The sequence below is a fragment of the Panicum hallii genome, chromosome 1, assembly GCF_002211085.1.
Source record: "Panicum hallii strain FIL2 chromosome 1, PHallii_v3.1, whole genome shotgun sequence".
NCBI lineage: Eukaryota > Viridiplantae > Streptophyta > Magnoliopsida > Poales > Poaceae > Panicum > Panicum hallii.
Genome location: NC_038042.1, coordinates 55,423,020 through 55,442,404, shown reverse-complemented (window position 1 = coordinate 55,442,404; position 19,385 = coordinate 55,423,020). Strand labels below are relative to the sequence as shown.

The 19,385-nt window shown below is 43.8% G+C and overlaps 5 protein-coding genes and 1 long non-coding RNA gene across 6 annotated transcripts; 4 read left to right on the top strand and 2 right to left on the bottom strand.

The window, feature by feature from the left end:
- The first annotated feature begins 854 nt into the window (after window positions 1–854).
- LOC112890266 (ASC1-like protein 2) lies at window positions 855–3,483 on the top strand. The gene is made up of 6 exons (XM_025957173.1): window positions 855–1,092; window positions 1,714–1,943; window positions 2,045–2,200; window positions 2,411–2,596; window positions 2,687–2,871; window positions 3,088–3,483. The coding sequence occupies exons 1-6, from the start codon at window positions 961–963 to the stop codon at window positions 3,117–3,119; spliced, it is 921 nt and encodes a 306-aa protein (XP_025812958.1). The 5' UTR covers window positions 855–960; the 3' UTR covers window positions 3,120–3,483.
- A 685-nt stretch (window positions 3,484–4,168) lies between these two features.
- LOC112890254 (LRR receptor kinase SERL2-like) lies at window positions 4,169–8,340 on the bottom strand. The gene is made up of 11 exons (XM_025957164.1): window positions 7,580–8,340; window positions 7,281–7,413; window positions 7,118–7,189; window positions 6,876–7,019; window positions 6,673–6,744; window positions 6,518–6,577; window positions 6,300–6,397; window positions 5,960–6,109; window positions 5,496–5,837; window positions 4,927–5,306; window positions 4,169–4,813 (listed from the first exon to the last, which is right to left on the bottom strand). The coding sequence occupies exons 1-11, from the start codon at window positions 7,680–7,682 to the stop codon at window positions 4,493–4,495; spliced, it is 1,875 nt and encodes a 624-aa protein (XP_025812949.1). The 5' UTR covers window positions 7,683–8,340; the 3' UTR covers window positions 4,169–4,492.
- Window positions 4,736–5,983, top strand: LOC112890276. The gene is made up of 4 exons (XR_003228296.1): window positions 4,736–4,867; window positions 4,980–5,389; window positions 5,503–5,712; window positions 5,844–5,983. It is a non-coding gene; the product is annotated as an uncharacterized LOC112890276 (long non-coding RNA).
- A 2,402-nt stretch (window positions 8,341–10,742) lies between the features above and the next one.
- On the bottom strand, window positions 10,743–12,672 carry LOC112873516 (H/ACA ribonucleoprotein complex subunit 2-like protein). The gene is made up of 4 exons (XM_025936479.1): window positions 12,477–12,672; window positions 12,305–12,374; window positions 11,716–11,821; window positions 10,743–11,181 (listed from the first exon to the last, which is right to left on the bottom strand). Exons 1-4 carry the CDS (start codon window positions 12,589–12,591, stop codon window positions 11,020–11,022), a joined length of 453 nt encoding a protein of 150 aa, XP_025792264.1. The 5' UTR covers window positions 12,592–12,672; the 3' UTR covers window positions 10,743–11,019.
- Window positions 12,673–12,778: 106 nt separating this feature from the next.
- LOC112873506 (eukaryotic translation initiation factor 5B) lies at window positions 12,779–16,598 on the top strand. The gene is made up of 8 exons (XM_025936469.1): window positions 12,779–13,002; window positions 13,093–13,233; window positions 13,741–14,085; window positions 14,258–14,335; window positions 14,449–14,592; window positions 15,208–15,305; window positions 15,619–15,829; window positions 16,305–16,598. The coding sequence occupies exons 1-8, from the start codon at window positions 12,987–12,989 to the stop codon at window positions 16,388–16,390; spliced, it is 1,119 nt and encodes a 372-aa protein (XP_025792254.1). The 5' UTR covers window positions 12,779–12,986; the 3' UTR covers window positions 16,391–16,598.
- Window positions 16,599–17,033: 435 nt separating this feature from the next.
- On the top strand, window positions 17,034–17,982 carry LOC112898891 (tetraspanin-8-like). Its single transcript, XM_025967199.1, has 2 exons — window positions 17,034–17,549; window positions 17,686–17,982. Exons 1-2 carry the CDS (start codon window positions 17,034–17,036, stop codon window positions 17,980–17,982), a joined length of 813 nt encoding a protein of 270 aa, XP_025822984.1.
- The last annotated feature ends 1,403 nt before the right edge of the window (window positions 17,983–19,385 follow it).

The window sequence follows — 19,385 nt, the reverse complement described above, 5'->3', positions numbered from 1 at the left end:
GTGGGCAGTTCAGATATTTTCTACGTCGGAGATGTCCAGATTTATTTTTAGGGGTCGTTTGAATCCTAAAACTAATTTTTAATCCTATCATAATGAAAATTTGAATAACAATTAGTATTAAATATAGACTAATTATAAAAAGACTAATTATAAAAGAAATTGTATAAATAGAGATTAATTTCACGAGACGAATCCATTAAACCTAATTAGTCCATAATTATGCAATATTATGCTACAGTAAACATACGCTAATGATGAACTAATTAGCCTTAATAGATTCATCTCGTGAATTAGTGTTCATTTATGCAATTAGTTTTATAGTTAGAGGATGTTTGGGTCTAGGAACTAATTTTAGTTCGGGTTACATCGAATGTTGGATGCCAATTAGAGACTAAATATGAACTATCTATAAAACTAATTGTATAAGCCGGGGCTAATCCACGAGATGGATTTATTAAGCCTAATTAATCCATCATTAGCACACGTTTACTGTAACACAACATGGTCAAATCATGAACTAATTAGATTTAATGGATTCATTTCGCGAATTAGTCTCTATTTATATAATTGGTTTTATAATTTGTCTATATTTAATACTTCTAATTAATACCCAAATATTCAATGTAACGTGGAGAAACAAGCACCCCTTAACTCTTAGCTCATGTTTAATGCATCCAAACATTCCACGGAGTCCGGAGAAAAAAATTAGTCGCTAGATCACCGGAGTGGAATGTCCGCCGGTCTAGGTTTTTTTTTTCCCAAGTCAATCGAGAAATCGAATCTTCCGTAGCTGGTCACACAAGGATACAGTACCAACTAGGAAGAACCCGGGGCGCCCGTGCATTTGGCTTCAGCCGTCGCATTCACCCTTCAGCCGCCGGGGCGACGAAATTGACAAACCGTCGAACCGCACCAGGAAAGTCATGTGCTCCTCTCTTCGGCTCCCTCCGACGTGAGGCGATGGCAACCTCGCTCCCGCCGATCGACTGGGAGGCAGAGAGCTACCCCGCCTACCCAGACTTCGCGGCCATCCCCTTTTTCGCCGTCTTCTTCCTCGCCGTCCGTTTCCTCCTCGACCGCTTCGTATTCGAGGTTGTATCTCTGTCCCGCTCATTTTTATACTAGTTCTGTTTGGTCCTGTCATTTTTTTTTGTCGAAGGTTGAACCAATTCATTCACGGAGCACGAGGATTTGGGGGGCTCTGACGAGTGTCACACTAGTACGCGGTAACTATGTATTGTGAGCAGATGCTAGCGCGCTCATGATTAACACGGGGGAATTCAGTGGATTTGCCAATAAATCCTTTGCCATTTCAGGATCTGCTATCACTGGCATGCAAATATGTGATCCCTGGACTTACATGCTAGTGAGACATGGAGTGGCAAAATCCTGAATTCCTATTAACTTAACCACATGTTGATCGGAGTGATTATCCCTAGCAGAGGCGCCTATTAGGCAGAACTTTTCAGAGGCACGGTGGCACGGACACGCACGGTTGCTAAGTAGATACGCATACACGCTTCCACACCTGGCTTCTTTTATTTCAACTGTTGTGCAAACAAATCTAAAGGAGATTACTTGTGAGCTGTGGCTGCGCCTTGTTGGTTGGGAAGAACGGGAGTTATTTGGCTTGGCATCTTCCACGATGAACTAATTATCTTTTTCCAGAAGGGAGGCCTATGTGTTTTCTCTCATCCAGCTTTTTGTGTATAGTGGTTAGCCAGGAAGCTGATTTTCAAGAAGGGGGATGAGAAGCTTGATCCTACTACATATGCAGGCAAGAGAAAGATCAGGAAGTTTAAAGAATCAGCTTGGAAATGCATTTATTTCCTTTCCGGTGAGCTATTGGCATTGTCTGTGACATACAATGAGCCATGGTTCACAACCACAAGAAATTTCTGGGTTGGACCGGGTGATCAGGTCTGGCCAGATCAAAAAATAAAGTATGTTAGACATCTTGTCTTGTTTGAAGGAACAACATCCTCTTTGGTCACCTTTTACCATTTTATTGATACTCAAGTTATAACAAACTTTATTTTCCCAGATTTAAACTCAAGGCAGTCTATATGTATGTTGCTGGTTTTTACACATACTCCATATTTGCCCTTTTGTTTTGGGAAACAAGGCGCTCAGACTTTGGTATTTCAATGACTCACCATGTAGCAACTGTTTGTCTGATAGCACTGTCTTACATATTCAGGTATACTGGTATTTGGATATCGTTTATTTATTTATGCAGATTTATCTTTGAGTACAAGTCAAGTTGCATTCTCATACATTATTGTTCTCAAAGCATACTCAGACTCTGTCAGTTCGTGGATACTTTTTTTATAACGGCAGTTGCTTTTCAGAGAATAATACCATTTGGAAATGTTTTTCCTTGATATTGCTGAGTTATTTCCTAAAACAGATTTGCTCGGGTGGGTTCAGTTATGCTTGCCATTCATGATGCAAGTGACGTGTTCCTGGAGCTTGGAAAGATTTCCAAGTACAGTGGCCACGAGTTGCTTGCAGATGTTTCATTTCTTGTTTTCGTCAGTTCTTGGGTACTCCTTCGCCTTATATATTATCCATTCTGGATTCTCTGGAGCACAAGGTAAATATGAGTAACTATGTTCATGCATGGGCCTGTATACTTTAGGGACTTGATATAACTAAAATTTATGTATTTGTTCTTAAATTTCAGCTATGAAGTTGTTCTGACTCTAGACAAGGAGAAGCATAAGTTTGACGGGCCAATATACTACTATGTATTCAACATTCTTCTCTTCTCCCTCCTTGTTCTACACATATATTGGTGGGTCTTAATGTATCGGATGCTTGTGAAGCAAATACTTTCTGGAGGGCATGTTGGGGATGATATACGATCTGGTACATTCTCCTTTCCCTTACAGTGCTAATCTGTCATTATATAAGGCTAAATTTTGGTTAAAGTCGAATATACCGTCACTTCTTAATATCTCAGCCATGCATATATTTGTTTTGGGGCTCATGCATTATCCATTAATGTCTAATGGACTAACACATAGTTTAAGGATCAGATTTACTAATGTACCATAAGACTCACTATTACGCATCGTCTTGTAGATTCTGAAGGTGAAGAGGAACATGAGGATTGATTGAGCTCTGTAAATTAAGAAGAAAAGGATCCTGAGGATTGATTGAGCATGAGCTGTGTAGGTTCTGAAGTTGTAGAGGAACACGAGGGGATGGCGTGAGTTGTGTAAATTCTGAAGGTGAAAAAGGAACTTGTTGCTCTGGTTTTTCAGATCATTGCTGTTTGTTTAGTGCAGGTTCTTCATAAATTAATAATACACTAGTGCCTTCACTTGGGCATAATACATTGATGTAAAACTAGGTCAAATTGTATAGAACCTACACAGCAGTTAATGGAAAACATTACTTGTGTAAATGTCTGCCTCTACCTTGGTCCTTTCAATACTGGGCTTAAATATATGCAAACTGCTCATAAAGTTGTTCGAAGCGATAAGCATATTGCAATGTATGCCCTCTTCTCTAAGCCAAAGTTCATGTTCAGTTTTACCAAAGATGGGACAGAAGCATACTGCAATTTATGTCCCTTTCTCAAAGCTTAAACTTAGAGGCAAAGTCTTGTGGAAATCTTAACATTTTGTACTACGCTGCCCAAGATATTCCACTACGATGCTTTAAATGCGTTTTAATTGGAATTTTGCCTGAATCTGCACTTAGTACTTTCCCTGCCCAAACATGTTAATCTTTCTGCTTGTCATGCTGTTCAGATCCCAAGTTGCGAAACATGAGATGTTGCTAGGAAGATTACCTTTTGCGATTTTTATGCTTTACAGTTAAGAATTTGTGTTTAACACAGGAGTTGAATTGCTCCCCTACTTAGATATTTGTTATTATATTACTCAGGATGTCTCTGATATCCTTTGTCCAATTAATTGTGTATAAATAATTTTGGAGTGTATCGTTCAAGAAAAAATAATTTGGGAGTGTACTGGATAGTGGTTGATTGCTGCAGACATCTATATCCATATGCATGTATCTTTATTGGGTTAAGAGTTAGTTTTTAATTGTCTTGTACAATTACGTGGAGTCAGATAGCCACACAAAATCTTTTCTATTATATTTTCTAATAATTTTGGAACTCTCCCAGATTGTATGCACTAGGACAGAAACTGAATTCATCAACAATATGGGAGAGTTAATTAATTGATTTTTACAATTGGAACTAGAGTAGTAGAATATAAAGGAAAAATGAAAATGGAACCTTACGTTAGAAATGGGAAATATTGCCTAGCCTACGAACAGTTACGGAACCTGTAAATGTAGTAATATACCATGCCTAGCCTAAGATGTGCTCTTCTTTGATCTTTGTACAGTTCAAATGATTGAGATCTGCTTCAGTTTCTAACAGGATGCAACATCAGTTGCCTCACTTTGTATTATTTACAGATCCTACTGGGAAACAGCTGATACCTCTTGTCTCGCACTGTCTGCAATGGTGTCATCTTGGCCCAGAGAGCTCCACTGCCTGCACCAGCAGTGACGAGTCGTCCGTAAGGTCAGAGTAGCAGTGGCTGAAGGTGAACTCGGGCACCTTGAATTTGTGCGAGTCGGTGTGCTGTGATGCCTCCCATCGCTCTGCGAGCCCATCGCCTTCGAGCATCCTGACCACCTCTGACATCTTGGGCCTGTGGCCAGGTAGGAACTGGGTGCATAGGAGTGCCACTTGAACCATCTCCTCCAACTCAATGTGGTCATATTTACTCCCCAGGCCCTTGTCGACAAGTATGTCCAGCTGTTTCTCTTGGTGCATCTTCTTCACCTGAACAGCTCCAATGTCAGTTGGTTTTTTGAATAACAATGCCAGTTAGTTTAGGTATGATCATATGGCACGAGCTATGTAGACCATATTAAACTGGTAGTGAATTAACTTACCCAGTCTAACATAGCTCCCTTCTGATTTGATGACTTTCCAAATTCCAATGCAGTCTGACCGGTGATCAGCTCCAGCAGCAGGATTCCAAAACCAAAGACGTCGGTTTTCTCAGATGACTGGCCAGTAGAGAGGTACTCAGGGGCTATGTGGCCGACAGTTCCCCGCACAGCTGTGGTAACATGTGATTCACGGTGGTCTAGAAGCTTTGCAAGCCCAAAATCCCCGACAATGGCTTCACAACAATCATCTAGCAGTATGTTTGCTGCCTTAACGTCTCTGTGGATGATCTTGGGATCACATTGCTCGTGCAGGTACAGTAGGCCTCTTGCTGCCCCAAGTGCTATCCTCTTTCTGGTGACCCAGTCCAGTGGCGGCTGCCCTGTAGTTGATTTGGTGAAAAAAGAAGTTAATGTTCTGCTTGTTGGCTTGGGTGGTTGGGTTCGTCTTCAATCATACCCCGCAGTTACGTTTAATTCCATATACATACGTTTACTTGAGAAAATTTGATCTTCAAGGAAGAAAGGCATATGACACTAGCACATTTATAACTTGAAACTTGATATCTTACCTTTCAGGCGCAAAGCGACGCTCCCATTCGACATGTATGGATAGACCAGTAGCCTCTCACTGGTAGTCATGCAGAATCCATAGAGTCTGAGGAGGTTCCTGTGCACTGCCAAGCTGATCATCTCGACTTCAGTCTGAAACTGTGCTTCCCCGCCTGCAGCATTACCATCTTTGAGCCTCTTGACGGCTACAAGAGTTCCATCTGGGAGCTGCCCTCGGTAAACGATTCCAAAGCCACCTTTTCCTAATATGTTCTTGCTGCTGAAGTTTTCTGTTGCAGCCTGCAGCTCTCTGAATTGAAACCGCTTCATGTTTCCAAGTTTGACGTTCTCTATGTGTTGGTCTGCAGTAGTCAATACAGTAAGATCAAGCTGAATTTTCACCATTGGCAACTGATGCCATCGAGATTGATAGTCGAAGTACCGAGTTCATGAAATCGACGAGTAACTTAAGCATTTTACTTACCATCAACGTTGAAAAGAGTCTGTCGGGTTCGCCTATGCCTCCACCAGAACAGCAATCCAACGCCAAGGAAGAGGAGGGTGATGCAGCCAATTGTAGCACCCAATGCAATTGCAACTTTATGGTTTTTAGCTTTCGCAGGCATCAGAGTACCTGTAGATAAAATTGTCATTATACCAATTGCTACCTAAAAAATAATGCCAATTTTTATTTGAAGCTTTGTGCTAATTGAGCATGAGTACTAGTATAACCCCTAATATGACTAACTTAACAGATGACCTATGCGATACACATACTGCTAATCATCACAGAACATAGTGCAGAACTGACTAACTCTGCATACCTTGTGTGTTATTAAGGCTGTAAGACATTGGCATAGGTAAAGATCCATAACAATCTTGTTCCGTGGTTGCTGCACAGATCAGTGGATTCCCTACAATGCTGCAAGAGAAGGGTATGAATATTTTGTTTACTGATAGCTAAAAATTTGATGGTAAATAAGTTTCACTGTAAGTGGTAGTTTTGGTCAAAAATAAAGAACAGGAGGCTATATAGCCTTACTTGAATGTCCTTGTCAGGGACCCTGGGATTGGGCCACTCAGATTATTGTAGGATAGATCCCTGAAAAAAATGCAAGTTAACAGAGATCAGTGATCACCACACAGCCAACACAGGACACATATCACAGAACAGCAGAACAAGTAATGAGCACTCACAAGAAAATAAGGTGTGATAAATTAGCTGATGATGACGGGAAGGCACCAGATAGTGTGTTGTTGTTAAGCCTCCTAATAAGAGCACATGAGCAATTAAACAAAAGGGATAGATACTTGATGTCTTCTGAGAAACAACAGGCCATGAATAGAAAACATCCAGAATAGCATTCAAGACAAGTACAGTGGAGCAGAATTGCACTCACAGATACTGAAGGCTTTCTAGGTGGCCCGCAGAGCTTGGGATTTCACCAGAGAAGTGGTTGCTGGAGAGATCAAGCGTCTTGAGTTTTGTTAGCTTGCCAATCTCTGCTGGGATTAACCCGTTTATGTTGTTGTTCTGCAGAAGCCTATAAACAAAGAAAACAAAAATGAGATCCCTTCCTTCGCCCCCAAGAAACATAGAAAGTGTAGAGATTGACAAGGCTAATCATAACAGAAAACCTACACTGTCTCAAGGTTGGTCAAATTCCCTATGCTAGGGGAGAGAATGCCAGAAAGATTCTGGCTTGGTGCTTCTCTGCCAAATGGAAACAGCCAGAGAAATGGTAAGATACAGAGGAAACATTGATTGAGCTGATACACAAAAGAGTGGGAGACGACTTGCTTACAGGCCCGTGACAAGGTTCTCTGGAGAGCAAGTGACCATGGTCCAGCTGCAAGGATCCACAGAGTCTTGGTCCCAGTTCTTCAGCACGCCATGAGGATCCTTGAGGTAGTTCTTGATCATCATGAGAGCTTGAACTGCAAAGGAAACAAAAATTGTCACTACACAAATGCAACCAAAGAGCCAATAACATGGTTCTTCAATCTGAGAGAGTCACACAAAAGGGACTGCAAGCACCAATGCAGGAGAATAGAACAAACACAAGAACCAAGGCAACTCTTGATTTGGGGAGGGAATACCGACCTTCATAGTTTACGCCCTTGGGGGAGAGGAGGCCACTTGCATGCCTGCAAGCAGAGAAGGACAAGAGCAGCACCAGGGATGAAGCAGCAAGAACCATCCCCATTGCCAAGGCAGCGCAAGCCCGGGGACTCCTCGGCGACAAGTTCAGGAGCTTCTTCCGTGTTCAAACATGGATGCAAGCAAGGGTGAGGCCAAGGCAAGGAAGAAGCATGCAGCAGCCTTGGCTTCCCACAGGACCAAATTGCCAGTGGCAGTGGAAGGGATGCCGGATGCCTCTGCTCTGAGGACCAGTCAGTAGCAAGCAAATGACACAAAAGAAGATGCCTGTGTTCTGGCCGCAAGCAAGCAGGAACACAACAGGAGGGCCGAGGGGGAACAGAATGCCTGCCACCTGAGCCTGCTTGGAATAGAAAATTGCAGCAAAGGGGGCAGGAAAATTCCTCCTCTCTCTTTCCAGTCTCCACCTTTGTGTTCTTGGGGCCTGTGAAGAATGGAACTAGGTTATGAAAAACAGTGACTGTGTGTTTGTTAACTTGGTGGCTAGGCTAATCTAGTCCAAAGTTAACAGATTATTATTGATCCCACTCAAGAAAGACATCAGCTTTATTGGAGTGTGGGTGTGGGTGTGCTGCAGTGGAGCGAGACCGTTACAGGTCACAAGTCACAACAGCAACTTTGAACTGATTAGGGATTCTTGCAACAAAAGAATTCTCCAAAGCATGGGTAGTTGGACGACAATTAGCTGGGGAACTGTGTGAGTGAGAATTCTGGTGGGAGCGATAAACAACCGAGGAGCAAAAGGTATCTTTAGTAGGAGGAAGGGGACTAGGGGAGTGAGGATGATGACAGGGAGGAAGTGCCTCTCACCTGACCTGAAGTGGAGGCGTTGGGGGGATGTGGACAAGGGAATTTTGGTCCTCTTGCAGCGTGGATGGAGAATCAAGAACCAACTAAATGCAAGTGCAATACTGGTCACAAGAAGGAAAATTACAGCTGCTATCTTTCTGCTGTCTATGTAGCGGACTAACAGTAGCCTAGGTTATCGCCACATCACTTTGTATCACTTCAGGTGGCATAACAAAAATTCCAAGCAAATGCTTACACACATGACGGATATACTTCTACAGATGCATATAAAGAAGTTCCAAGAAAAAAAATAAAGTAGAGAGATTTTACTGAACTTGTCTTTTATAAAAGCAATGATCAGAGGGTCATCACTTGTTTAGAGGTAGATGGGCATGTAGATTGGTGTTTAAGGAAGGGAATCAAAGGTACATGTGATGTTTAGGAGAGAGATAACATCAGCCTGATGATGCTCCAGGAGGCCATCAACGTTGTTCCCCTGTTTGATCTGAAACGAGTAAGGGATGGGCATGCTCCTTCCCGTCCTTGGGCTTGAAATCATTGCGAGGCTAGCTTGCATGAAAGACGTGACCTCTCTTTTCAGTGAAATGAGGGGTGCTTTGCTGCCCTCTGCCTTTGCCTGTCGTCCCCCCTTCGCTTTTCTCCTTTTTCCCCTGCTGCGCCCCCTCGCTTTGTGTCATGGCGTGTGCAACCAAGAGCAAAAGGCAACGCTGTGCCAATTACCAATGCCCCATACCACACCGTACAGGTCAGGTAAAAGAGAAGAGGGGAGAGGTCCAAGCGTATATGGGGCCAAGAGAAAATTGAAACGACAGGTTAGTTTGTGTAGACATCGATCATGGCTTCGTTTGCTCCCTTTGTGATGAAACCTGATGTTTTCTGGCAGAGCTGAGCATGACTGATAAAGCTCCAAGCATGGGGGCGTGGATCATGATGTTGGCTTCAGCTGTCCAAATCTCAACTTCCTGTTCAAGCCTGCATCATTGGTCAGGTTAGGTTTCTAAGGACAAGCTTTGGGCATCCTTTTTGCAACCGTGCGTGTAAGTCGTGTGCTGTCGTGGTCTGAATGATGGCACTTAGCTGCAACGAAGAAGATTAACGCAAGAAATCTTGGATGTCAAGGAACAAGCATGACCAAAGCGTACGCACTACGCAGGGCGCAGAGCCACACAGTAGCATGCCAGGGTAGAACAGTGCAAGAGCTGTGTGTCACTGCTCAGAGTGAAGCCACTGGAAGTGTCATGCACCTTCACCTTGTATGCTGGGATTGACCAGGTGATCTCAGCCCCTCAAGTATGGTGACCAGGCGCAGGCAGGTCATCAACGAAAAGGGGTCTGATCTCCTGCACGCCATCCCTCCCGTCCTCCAGTATCTTTGACCAGCAACAGCAAGGTGAAAAAATTGCACGGCGAAACCTTTTTACTCGACTGAAATTGTGGCATAAGCCGAGGTCTATTTCTTTTTTTTTCCTGAAATATGTATGTCTTCATGCCCTCCTCTGAACTTAGCCTCTTAACGGTAAGATGTTTATGTCGCCTGGCAAGTGAATCACATAAACTGTCGCAAGGTAGAGGCCATTTGCCACTGGATTTTCTTGCTTGTCCTGGTTTGGGGCATGATTATCCCAAGAGAATCTCTACATTCCACAGGCTTGGCCATGCATTAGAATCCTACTAAACCCCGACCCACTCCTTTGCTTGGCCGGGATTGGGGATTGGAAGGGGTGGTTGCCTGGTTGGTGGTGGTGGCAGCTCGAGAGATGTGCCTGAATCTCTCTCCCCAACTCGGCTCCCCATGGCCAAAACCCTCCTCCACAAACAAGAATGCTTGGCTAGGTGACACAATCCCAGAGAGCTGATGTCTGACATATCACCACAGTTGCAAGCACAGAAATCCCGGGCCAAACTTTGTTGTGTGTTTGCCACAACCTTCCAAACAGAAGCGCCACGAAACAAAGATCCAGATGAAGTTCCAAAGGATCAGTACTGGTGCTAAAACTGGCGCTGTTTCCCTGCGTACCTGCAATACCTGCAAACAGCTCTGAATCAGTGAATCCTGAGGAATTTGTTGCAAACTGCAGTGCTGTGCGACTGCGCTCCATCACAGTATCAATCCACTCTTTCAATGGCTCCAAACGCCCGAGGTCACGAAAATGAGCCATCTCAACTCTGACAATCAAAACGATGATCAATGGGTTTTCGCTCTCAGTGGGCAGAAACTATTCCTGATCAGTGATCACTGATCAGGGCGCTGAGATTTCACGATACTTCCACACACGTAACACATTACAAGCAGATCTTGGAGATAAGCCATCAACACTAGGACAAGAGTTATGCAGAAGCTAACAAAACCTGGTAGTTTCACCGGAAACAATCTGCTCACCAAATCTAATTGGCTAATTATCTAATCATTGTACGATCAACAAGGGTAGTCCATAATACATAATGATCAGCTCTCCAGCTGAACCCTTGATAGCACACCAGTGCAGTTCACAAGTAGGGCAGGCTTGTCAGGATGTTACATACTACGCAAATAAATTGCCTGATTCTCAGACACTGTGGTCCTGGAATTGTTCTCAGAACATTGCAGATGTAGCCTCAGCAACTTCCGTCACAACCTGGTCATAGTCTGACTTCAGCTTCTCCTTCACCTCTTCACTGAGCTCCCCCTTGGTTGGTTTGGTCAGAACTAAGACGCAGCAAGTTGGCCTCTTAGTGGTTCCAGCGGTCGCAAGATCCTGCAAGGGGCAACAACAAGAAGTAAATCTCAAGACTGTGTTGTCTTCTATTTTAAACATCCAGTCTGAAATCACAAACTGACATACGTAAATTACAAGCTTAGCATGGCTTGTTTCTCCATGTCACTATTTTGTCTACTGGTAAGCCTCATATATGCAGGATATTCATGATAAGTTTTGCTGCTTCGAAGGGCAAAATTTAAGGCAATGTGTCTATTATTTACATCACTAGCAAACCAAAACAAGAAAAGAAACACAATTTCCATGTCTTGTCACAATTAATTTAGAATAATTATATCAAAAGACAAGATAAACAGGTGGTGAAATTTCGAAACTATATGACCAGACCTAAAAAAGAGTGTCAGTACACCTACCAGGGAGATTACATAATTTCCATTTAATGTTTGAGAAATTCGTGTGTTGGTCATCTGGTAACCAATTTTTAGAGTTCTTTGGATACATGGGGCTTACGTGGCAGTTAAAACACCTATTGTAGAATAATCAAGCCTAAAAACATGAGAAGTGAGAACCCACCTCTTTCGACGGAACATATATGTAAGGAACATTAGCTTCCTCACAAAGTATCGGAACATGTGTAATCACATCAATAGGAGAAATATTTCCAGCGATCACACAAAGCCTGCACAAAGCAAAGTAACATTTCAATGATGTAGTGCAAGTTAAGCCAACAAATGCTCAAAACCTTTGAAGTGCAGCACATTCATATGCGCAAGTTCATCACAATATATGTTTCATTATCATGTATGTTTCTCCATGTGGATTTCCAAGTCAAATTAATCAGAATGGCAGGTAGTGTTATCAACTTATCATAAGATTAAAGAGTAAGATATAATTATGAAAGGCCAATAAGACATGGTACATCATACTAGTACCATTTGTAAGAAACGGTACATAAGTGGGAAGCATTTACCCTTTGCTGATTGGGCACCAGTATCACAGAAATATGTATACTGCATGTCTTAATCTAAAAATGTATCCTACATGCTCTATGAGCCTACATGTCCTAACGCTTAATGGGGATTTACATGATCCAATTAGGCAATCATTACAAGTTCACCAAGCACTAAACATGAAGAGAGAAGGATTGAGATTGAGTACTAACCCTTTATTCCCACGGCGGATGCTCTTGACCACCTCCTTGACTCCCCGCTTCAGGCACTTGGCCTCGGAGGCTGCGAATTCGCAAAGAACCAAATCACAATCGGATGGGGTGAAACCCTGAACCGAAAGGGGCATACAGAATCGAATTGGGCGGAGAATGAAATCTCACGAACCTCGGCGCACGAGCTTTAGGGTCCGCTTGCAGAGCTTCTTGCCTGCGAGGGGCTTCGCAATGGGCGCTAGCGCCAGCGGGGTCCTCTTCTTCTCCGTCTCCGTGTCGCTCCCCATCGCCTCCGCCGCCGCCGCCTTCGACTTGTTGCTTCGCGGGTTTAGTTGGTTCTGGAGCTAGGGTTTTAGGAGGGGCGAAGCCGCTCGCTATAAATGGCCGGGTCGCTGGTGCGCGGGACCCACCTGTGTTAGGCCCACCTGTCTGAAAGGATTTGCGACTTGCGACTTGCGACTTGCGAGAGAGGAACAAGTACCAACACGGCAACATCCAAGGCCCAAACCCTACGCACCCCCCGGAGCGCGCCGACGCCGACAGGCAACGGCAGCTACCACCGAGAATTACCCTCGCCGGCGCCGCCGCAGCCGGGGGCTGCTCACGGGCGGGGATTTACACGGCGCCGCCCATTTGATTGCCTTCTTCCTTAGTCCTTAGGCTTGGGTACTAATCTGTTGCTATGGGGAAATCCAAAGGTGCGGCCTTTTCGCCTCTCTGAATCCCATCGCTTCCTGATTGGGTTAGATTGAATTGGGAAGGAAAAGTGAGAGTTTGCTCTTTTGTAGACAAGAAGGCTTCGCGGGAAGCGAAGGAAGACAAGAAATTGGCGCTTGGCGTCAAGAAGAAGCAGCTAAAGAGGAAGAAGGACAGAGTCGTGGAATGCGCCGTCGACAGCGAACCCGCTGCCGAGCATGGTATCGTGGAAGGTAATGGTATTGGTGGCTTATTTTCCTTTACTCCCATTTCGTTTTAAGTTGTGTTTCAGAATCAGTAGTTTCAAATTAAAGCTGTTGTTTGAGCTTAAAACTGGCATTTTGGTTGCCCTGCAAAGGTGGATTGACAATGTACTGGTACAGCTCGAGTTAGGATTAGAAAAACAATTAGCTAGAGTGGATACTGATTTTTTACATGCAAAATGTTGCTGGTTAGAATTTGTAGAGGAATGATGATTCTTTTATTCAAGCTGTATGTAATTGCTGTATGAGCAAGATCCATCTGATGCATTACTTGATTGATGATTTTCTTTGCTGCCTAAAACAGCTAACGTAAAAACCATCTCGTGCTCTGGACTATTATTGTTTTCATTCTATGTAATAGTTCTTAAGTTGTTCACTATGCCCTGGGTACACCTACCAAGTTTTTTCTTGTTAAAGTATCAGACAGAGTTACAGTTGTCTAAGATAATGTTTTCCACCTTCATCTTTGAATGTCAGATAAAGAATTGGCACGGAGAAAGAAAATTGCATTGTTGAAGCAGAAGAAGAAAAATAAGCATGCCAAAGTAAAGAGCAGCCATGCCAGGGCTGATGATGTGGTGGAATCACTGTCAGACAGTAAAGATGATGCAACGCCTAAGCTGAAGAAGAAGAAGAGCAAAAAGAAGCTAATGGAAAGTAGCAGTCCTGTCAAGGTATATGAGAGTTCAGTTGCTAGTGATGATGCTGGAGCATCTAAGCTGAAGAAGAAGAAAAGGAAGGTAAAAGGAGGGAAGAGCTCTACTGGAATTACTGATGCGGAAGAAATTCTGCACGTAAATCAAATTGAGGAAACTCAAAGTGGTAAGATTGCTTATTGGGTGCTGCAAGTTTTTTCTTAACCAATTTATGACTTTGATATTTTCTCGCTGTTCTTAAAACGGTTTTATGTAGTGATTTCGTGCAATATATTATGTATATAGTTCGTTTTCCATTTAATTTTACCTAACATCTAATATGCATGTATTTTATGCAGCTGATGTCAACCAACTTGCAGCACGGAGTGAAGATATGGATAATGAGGGGCCTGAGAAAGCAAAGAGGAGAAAGAAAAGTAAGCTAGTATGGCTTTATATTTGTCTCCTAATTAAAGTTGTTCTGAAGTATCAGTTAAATGTGTTGCATAAATATTTATATTTCTGGGGCATGTCCATTTATTGACTGCAGAGGAACTTAAAAGGTCCGGGAAGGCCAAGACAAATAAGCATGCATCAAGCAAAGAGAACAACCTGGAGAGGCATGTTGAAGTTGATACTGCAAACGCTGATGAGATTCCATCGGTTGACGAAGACTGTTCCAGAGGAATGAAAAGTAATATGTTGCTTTTGAGTTTTGATCTTTGAGATATCATTTTTCTAGTCTTCATGAAGTTTGTTTGATGGTTTGATGATTAAAATGTACCATATCCAATGAACTCCAGTGATTATCTTTGTGAAACTTATTTAAATATCAGCTCCAGCCAATGGACATCAACGTAATCTCCAAAAGCAAATTTGATGACTATTCCTATAGTGATATTATATTTAAGAAACCAGTCAATTTATAATATGATCAAAGTACTTCTGGAGACAGATCTACTCACAGGGATTTAAATTGCTAAGTAACTCAAAACACCTTCATGTGAATGGTGTGGGGAGTAGAAAGACTATACGTGTATTGTATAATTTTAAATCCTCTTAGGATGACTCATGAAATTCATTTTAGCAGCCAATTTTTATAGAAAACTGACCTATGAACCCAAATATATGTTAGTCTATCTTCTTGGTTCCTGCAATGCAATAGGTTTTAAAGTCAGCGTTATGTGCTTATTATTTATTAATTGATGTTTTGCTCCTATAAATTTCTCATTTTCTACTCTCCTTTTCCGTTGGGATTTGCAATTTGATGCACCAAAGTGTTAAAAGCGTATATGTGATATCTTGACAGAATGGATCTTGGAGTACAAACAAAATAGACCTGGCTTGAAGGTTTTGCAGGAAAGAATAGATGAGTTTATAGTTGCTCATGAAGAACAACAGGAGAAGGTGAGTATAATATCATCTGACGGAGCAAAGTACACCGTTACTGCCGAGTAACAAGTTTCTTCCCCAAACTTAATTTTGAAGTATATGTGTCAGCACATACTCAGACAAATATTATGATACTTATAACAAATTTCTTCCAATATTCCCTACGTGGATGTGTTTCCAGTCATAATGCCAACATCTGCTTTGCAATATGTTTAACATAGTGGCAGACTGCTTATGAATGATGATTGTCATTATATGCAACCACACTTTTGTTACCCCCAAAAATGTACAATTTATTTCTTTCCTGACACCTATTTGATTATTTCAGGAGAGAAAAGAAAGGGAGGCCCGTGCAGCAGAAGATGGATGGACAGTTGTGGTGCATCACAAGGGTCGGAAAAAGACCACAGATACTGAAAGTGGAACAGCTGTTGGCTCTGTATCTCTTGCTGCAATGCAAGAGAAAATGGCTAAAAAGAAACCCAAGGAAGTTGATATGAACTTCTACAGATTTCAGAAACGAGAAGCCCACCTCAGTGGTACGTCGTCATTTCTTAACAGGACTATACTCATTTTTAACTGCTCAGTGGTTACGACACATGATGGAACCAAGATTATGTTCTAGGCACAGCATGAACTGTTTGGGGTTGTGATGTTGTGCTGTTCATTGGCCCATGATGAAATAATCTGTTCAATTGTTTGCTATTCCAGTATGGGTACCTTTCAGCTTGGAATTATCTGTTCTGGTTTTGGGGAATATAAGGAGTTTACCATTTTTCATCTTCAGTTTGGTTAGAATCACGAATCAAGATTCATTTTGTTTTATAGCTTGGACTTTGTCAAATGAACTATATGCATGACAAGTTTATTCATTTTACTCTTTGCATGCACGCGGTGTGATTAAGATGTCCTAGTTGGTTCAGAAACCCCAAACCAGTTACTAGTATTTTTTATGTTGGCCATCTGTGCTGCATGATAGAGCGTGGAACTTACAGCTTTGTGTTTCTTGTGCAGAACTGGCAATGTTGCAGAGTAAGTTCGAGCAGGACAGGAAAAGGATACAGGAGCTTAGGGCTCAGAGGAAATTCAAGCCTTACTAATTCTGCTCAAACCGCAAGATGGCCGAAGGGTTGGTTGCTGTGATCAGTGGCCACTCGTTGCTCGACAAACAATTTTGTTTCGCTGGACGTTCTCTAGCTTGTATGGCTCTTAAACTGATACGGTGTCAACTGTACTCTATGTTGCTTGCATTTGCGGTGCCAATACATATTGTTTGAATCAAAGCTATGATCTGGTGCGTTCTGTGGATCATTCCTGTTGCATTTGCGGTGCCAGTACATATTGTTTCAATGAAAGCTATGATTGGGTGGCTCTTCTTCGTTCTTGGTAGTCAAGCGCACCAGGAAGAGATCTGCCGCTCTTTGAGGCCAGCCTCCCGAGTCCTGGACTGCTTGCCTATTGTTTCTACCCCACCTTGGCCTTGACTGAACCTAAAACTGTCAGACCACATCGCCACATGCCACACATCTGTAAATCCCAGGAGAAATCTCAATTCTGTCATGAGTAAGCAGGAGTAATGCACAAAACCCACAAAATTCTGTGCCTTGACAGCATTCTTGATCCCAAATAACAGTCAATAGAAACGCAGCTGCCGTTGGTGAACTAGGAGAAATCAAAGACAGCGCACACGGTATATAGGAAGGGAACGGCATCGGATCGGCTCGTAGGGGTCGGTGCAGCACCATGGTGAATCTCTCCAATGGCGTCCTGGCCGCCCTGAACTTGGTCACCCTCCTCGTCTCCGTGGCGCTCATCGGCGCGGGCGCGTACGTCCTGGCGCAGCCGGCCACCGAGTGCCAGCGCCTGGTGCGGGTGCCCGCCATGGCGCTGGGCGCGGCGCTCCTCGTGCTCTCTCTGATGGCGCTCGCCGGCGCGTGCTGCCGCGCCACGCCGCTCCTCTGGGCCTACGTGGTCTGCATGTTCCTGATCCTCACCGGCATGTTCGTGGCCACCGCGTTCGCGTTCGCCGTCACCAACAGGGGCGCCGCCGCCGCCGTGTCCGCGGCCGGGTACGGGGACTACCGGGTCGGGGACTACTCCGACTGGCTGCGGGACAGGGTCGGGGACTACGAGACGTGGAGCCGGATCCAGAGCTGCGTCGCGGACGCGGGCGTGTGCGCCGGCGGCGGCTGGCTCGGCGGCGTCCAGGGCGGGATCAACGCCGGCAAGCTCTACCAGCAGTACCTGCCGCTCGTTCAGGTACGCCACGCACGCGTGTGTGGATCCGCTGGTTTCGTTGCATGCCATGCACATGCACGGCACGGCGGGCCCACCCAAAATGGCAGCATTGTAATACTATTTTCTTTTGTATGACACCACCATTGTCTTTGTGCAGTCCGGCTGCTGCAAGCCGCCGGCGTACTGCGGGTTCGAGCGCGTGAACGCGACGTTCTGGGCGGCGCCCGCGGCGACCACGGCGGCGGACGCCATCGACTGCCGGGCGTGGAGCAACGACGCGCGGGTGCTGTGCCTGCAGTGCAACGCGTGCAAGGCCGCCGTGGTGGAATCCGCCATTCACCACTGGAAGGCCGTGGCCGCGCTCAACGTCGCCGTCCTGCTGCTCCTCATGCTCTCCTACTCGCTCGGCTGCTGCGCCATCCGCAGCAACCACAGACGCCGGTACTACTACTGATGGCCATCCATGATCCATCGCCGCTTTCGTTAACGGGAAATGGTGGTGCTCCGGGCCCGGGCGACTGGGCGAGGGGGCTGTTGCTTTGTGCTGGTTTGGTTTCAGGGTTCAGAGTAGTACGTGTTCGTGGCGATCTTGTCTTATGCCCCCCCCCCCTCTCTGTTTAGTACAGTGTAGATGTAGAGGGTGTGTGATATTTGTTTGACATCGTGTGGAAGTGAAACCAACGAATGATCTAACAGCATTCGAGTGATTAGCTGAGGATAAGCATTTGGTTTTTCTTCCGCCCACGGCCCCAGCGCACCACCGCGTGCAGGCCCTGCGCACCGTGGCCATCTCGAAGGCTTTGAGAAACTAATAGCGCTTTATTTCTGTTTGATTTAGTCTAAAACTGGAGGTAAATGATTCTTTTGTTAATCATCCATGAACAGTGATTATATATTTATATGGGTTTAAAGGAACCAACCCGCCGGTTCGGAAGGGACACGCCCCTTCCGAACAGGCCTCTGTTAACGGACGCATCCCGTCATTAGCAACCGCTAATGACGGGATTAACTGACTAATCCATGTGTTAATCACGTGGTTAATGCTAATTGATCACACACAGATAATTTCTAACACTCCCACTTGATCAATTTGCTTCAAATATGCTTCATGTAATCCTTGTTCTTTGTTCTTGAGAATATCCAAAATAATGGGAAAAACTCCAAAACCTTGTAGGAAAAATATGAGGAGAAACCATTTTGCTATTGATATGCCATAAAAAACTTCTTAGGAAAATAAGGAGAAAGTAATATAGCATATATATGAATTACAATCTCATTGTTGACATATGAGATTGTAATATCCTTCTCCTAAAATCCAATGGAAAAAATATGAGAAAGATTAATATATCTTTGATATCTCCTCAAAATCCCTATGGGAAAATTAGAGATAGATATATGTGCTTGCATTGATATTGTCTCATTAAATATCTTTATGAGAAATTGAATTAAAAACTCATATAGAAAAAGAGTATAATATGAGGCTTGATAAGGTCTAATTTAAGTAGATTCTCCCTCTAAATCTTGTAAATCTCGTAGTCGTCGCATACCAATGCCACATACCAATTTTTGAAAAATTGATGTTGGTAAGGACTTTGTTAACAAATCAGCGAGATTATCTTCATAGATAATAGTCGGTGATTCGATGGAACCAATACCATATGATTGCTGGATGTGGTTAATCATTCTACGTAGCCACGCGTATTTACGTGAAGCTTCGTATAAAGTAATTATTTCAGAATGATTGGTGGATGTAGCCACTAATGTTTGTTTGGAAGATTTCCATGATATGGCTGTTCCACCATGTAAAAATACACAGCCTGTGGATCTGGCATTATGGGGATCAGATAAATAACCAGC

Bases quoted from the DNA above. Each gene is read 5' to 3' on its own strand.
- LOC112890266 (XM_025957173.1), top strand. From the start codon at position 961: ATGGCAACCTCGCTCCCGCCGATCGACTGGGAGGCAGAGAGCTACCCC. The intron at 1,944-2,044 runs GTATGTTAGACA...TTATTTTCCCAG, and splicing joins TGGCCAGATCAAAAAATAAA to ATTTAAACTCAAGGCAGTCT. The intron at 2,201-2,410 runs GTATACTGGTAT...TTCCTAAAACAG, and splicing joins GCACTGTCTTACATATTCAG to ATTTGCTCGGGTGGGTTCAG.
- LOC112890254 (XM_025957164.1), bottom strand. From the start codon at position 7,682: ATGGGGATGGTTCTTGCTGCTTCATCCCTGGTGCTGCTCTTGTCCTTC. The intron at 7,020-7,117 runs GTAGGTTTTCTG...CTTTGTTTATAG, and splicing joins TTGACCAACCTTGAGACAGT to GCTTCTGCAGAACAACAACA. The intron at 5,307-5,495 runs GTAAGATATCAA...AATCAACTACAG, and splicing joins CGTCGCTTTGCGCCTGAAAG to GGCAGCCGCCACTGGACTGG.
- LOC112873516 (XM_025936479.1), bottom strand. From the start codon at position 12,591: ATGGGGAGCGACACGGAGACGGAGAAGAAGAGGACCCCGCTGGCGCTA. The intron at 12,375-12,476 runs GTTCGTGAGATT...GCGAATTCGCAG, and splicing joins CCTAAAGCTCGTGCGCCGAG to CCTCCGAGGCCAAGTGCCTG. The intron at 11,182-11,715 runs GTGGGTTCTCAC...TGCCCCTTGCAG, and splicing joins TATATGTTCCGTCGAAAGAG to GATCTTGCGACCGCTGGAAC.
- LOC112873506 (XM_025936469.1), top strand. The intron at 14,086-14,257 runs GTAAGATTGCTT...TATTTTATGCAG, and splicing joins AATTGAGGAAACTCAAAGTG to CTGATGTCAACCAACTTGCA. The intron at 15,306-15,618 runs GTGAGTATAATA...TGATTATTTCAG, and splicing joins ATGAAGAACAACAGGAGAAG to GAGAGAAAAGAAAGGGAGGC.
- LOC112898891 (XM_025967199.1), top strand. From the start codon at position 17,034: ATGGTGAATCTCTCCAATGGCGTCCTGGCCGCCCTGAACTTGGTCACC. The intron at 17,550-17,685 runs GTACGCCACGCA...GTCTTTGTGCAG, and splicing joins AGTACCTGCCGCTCGTTCAG to TCCGGCTGCTGCAAGCCGCC.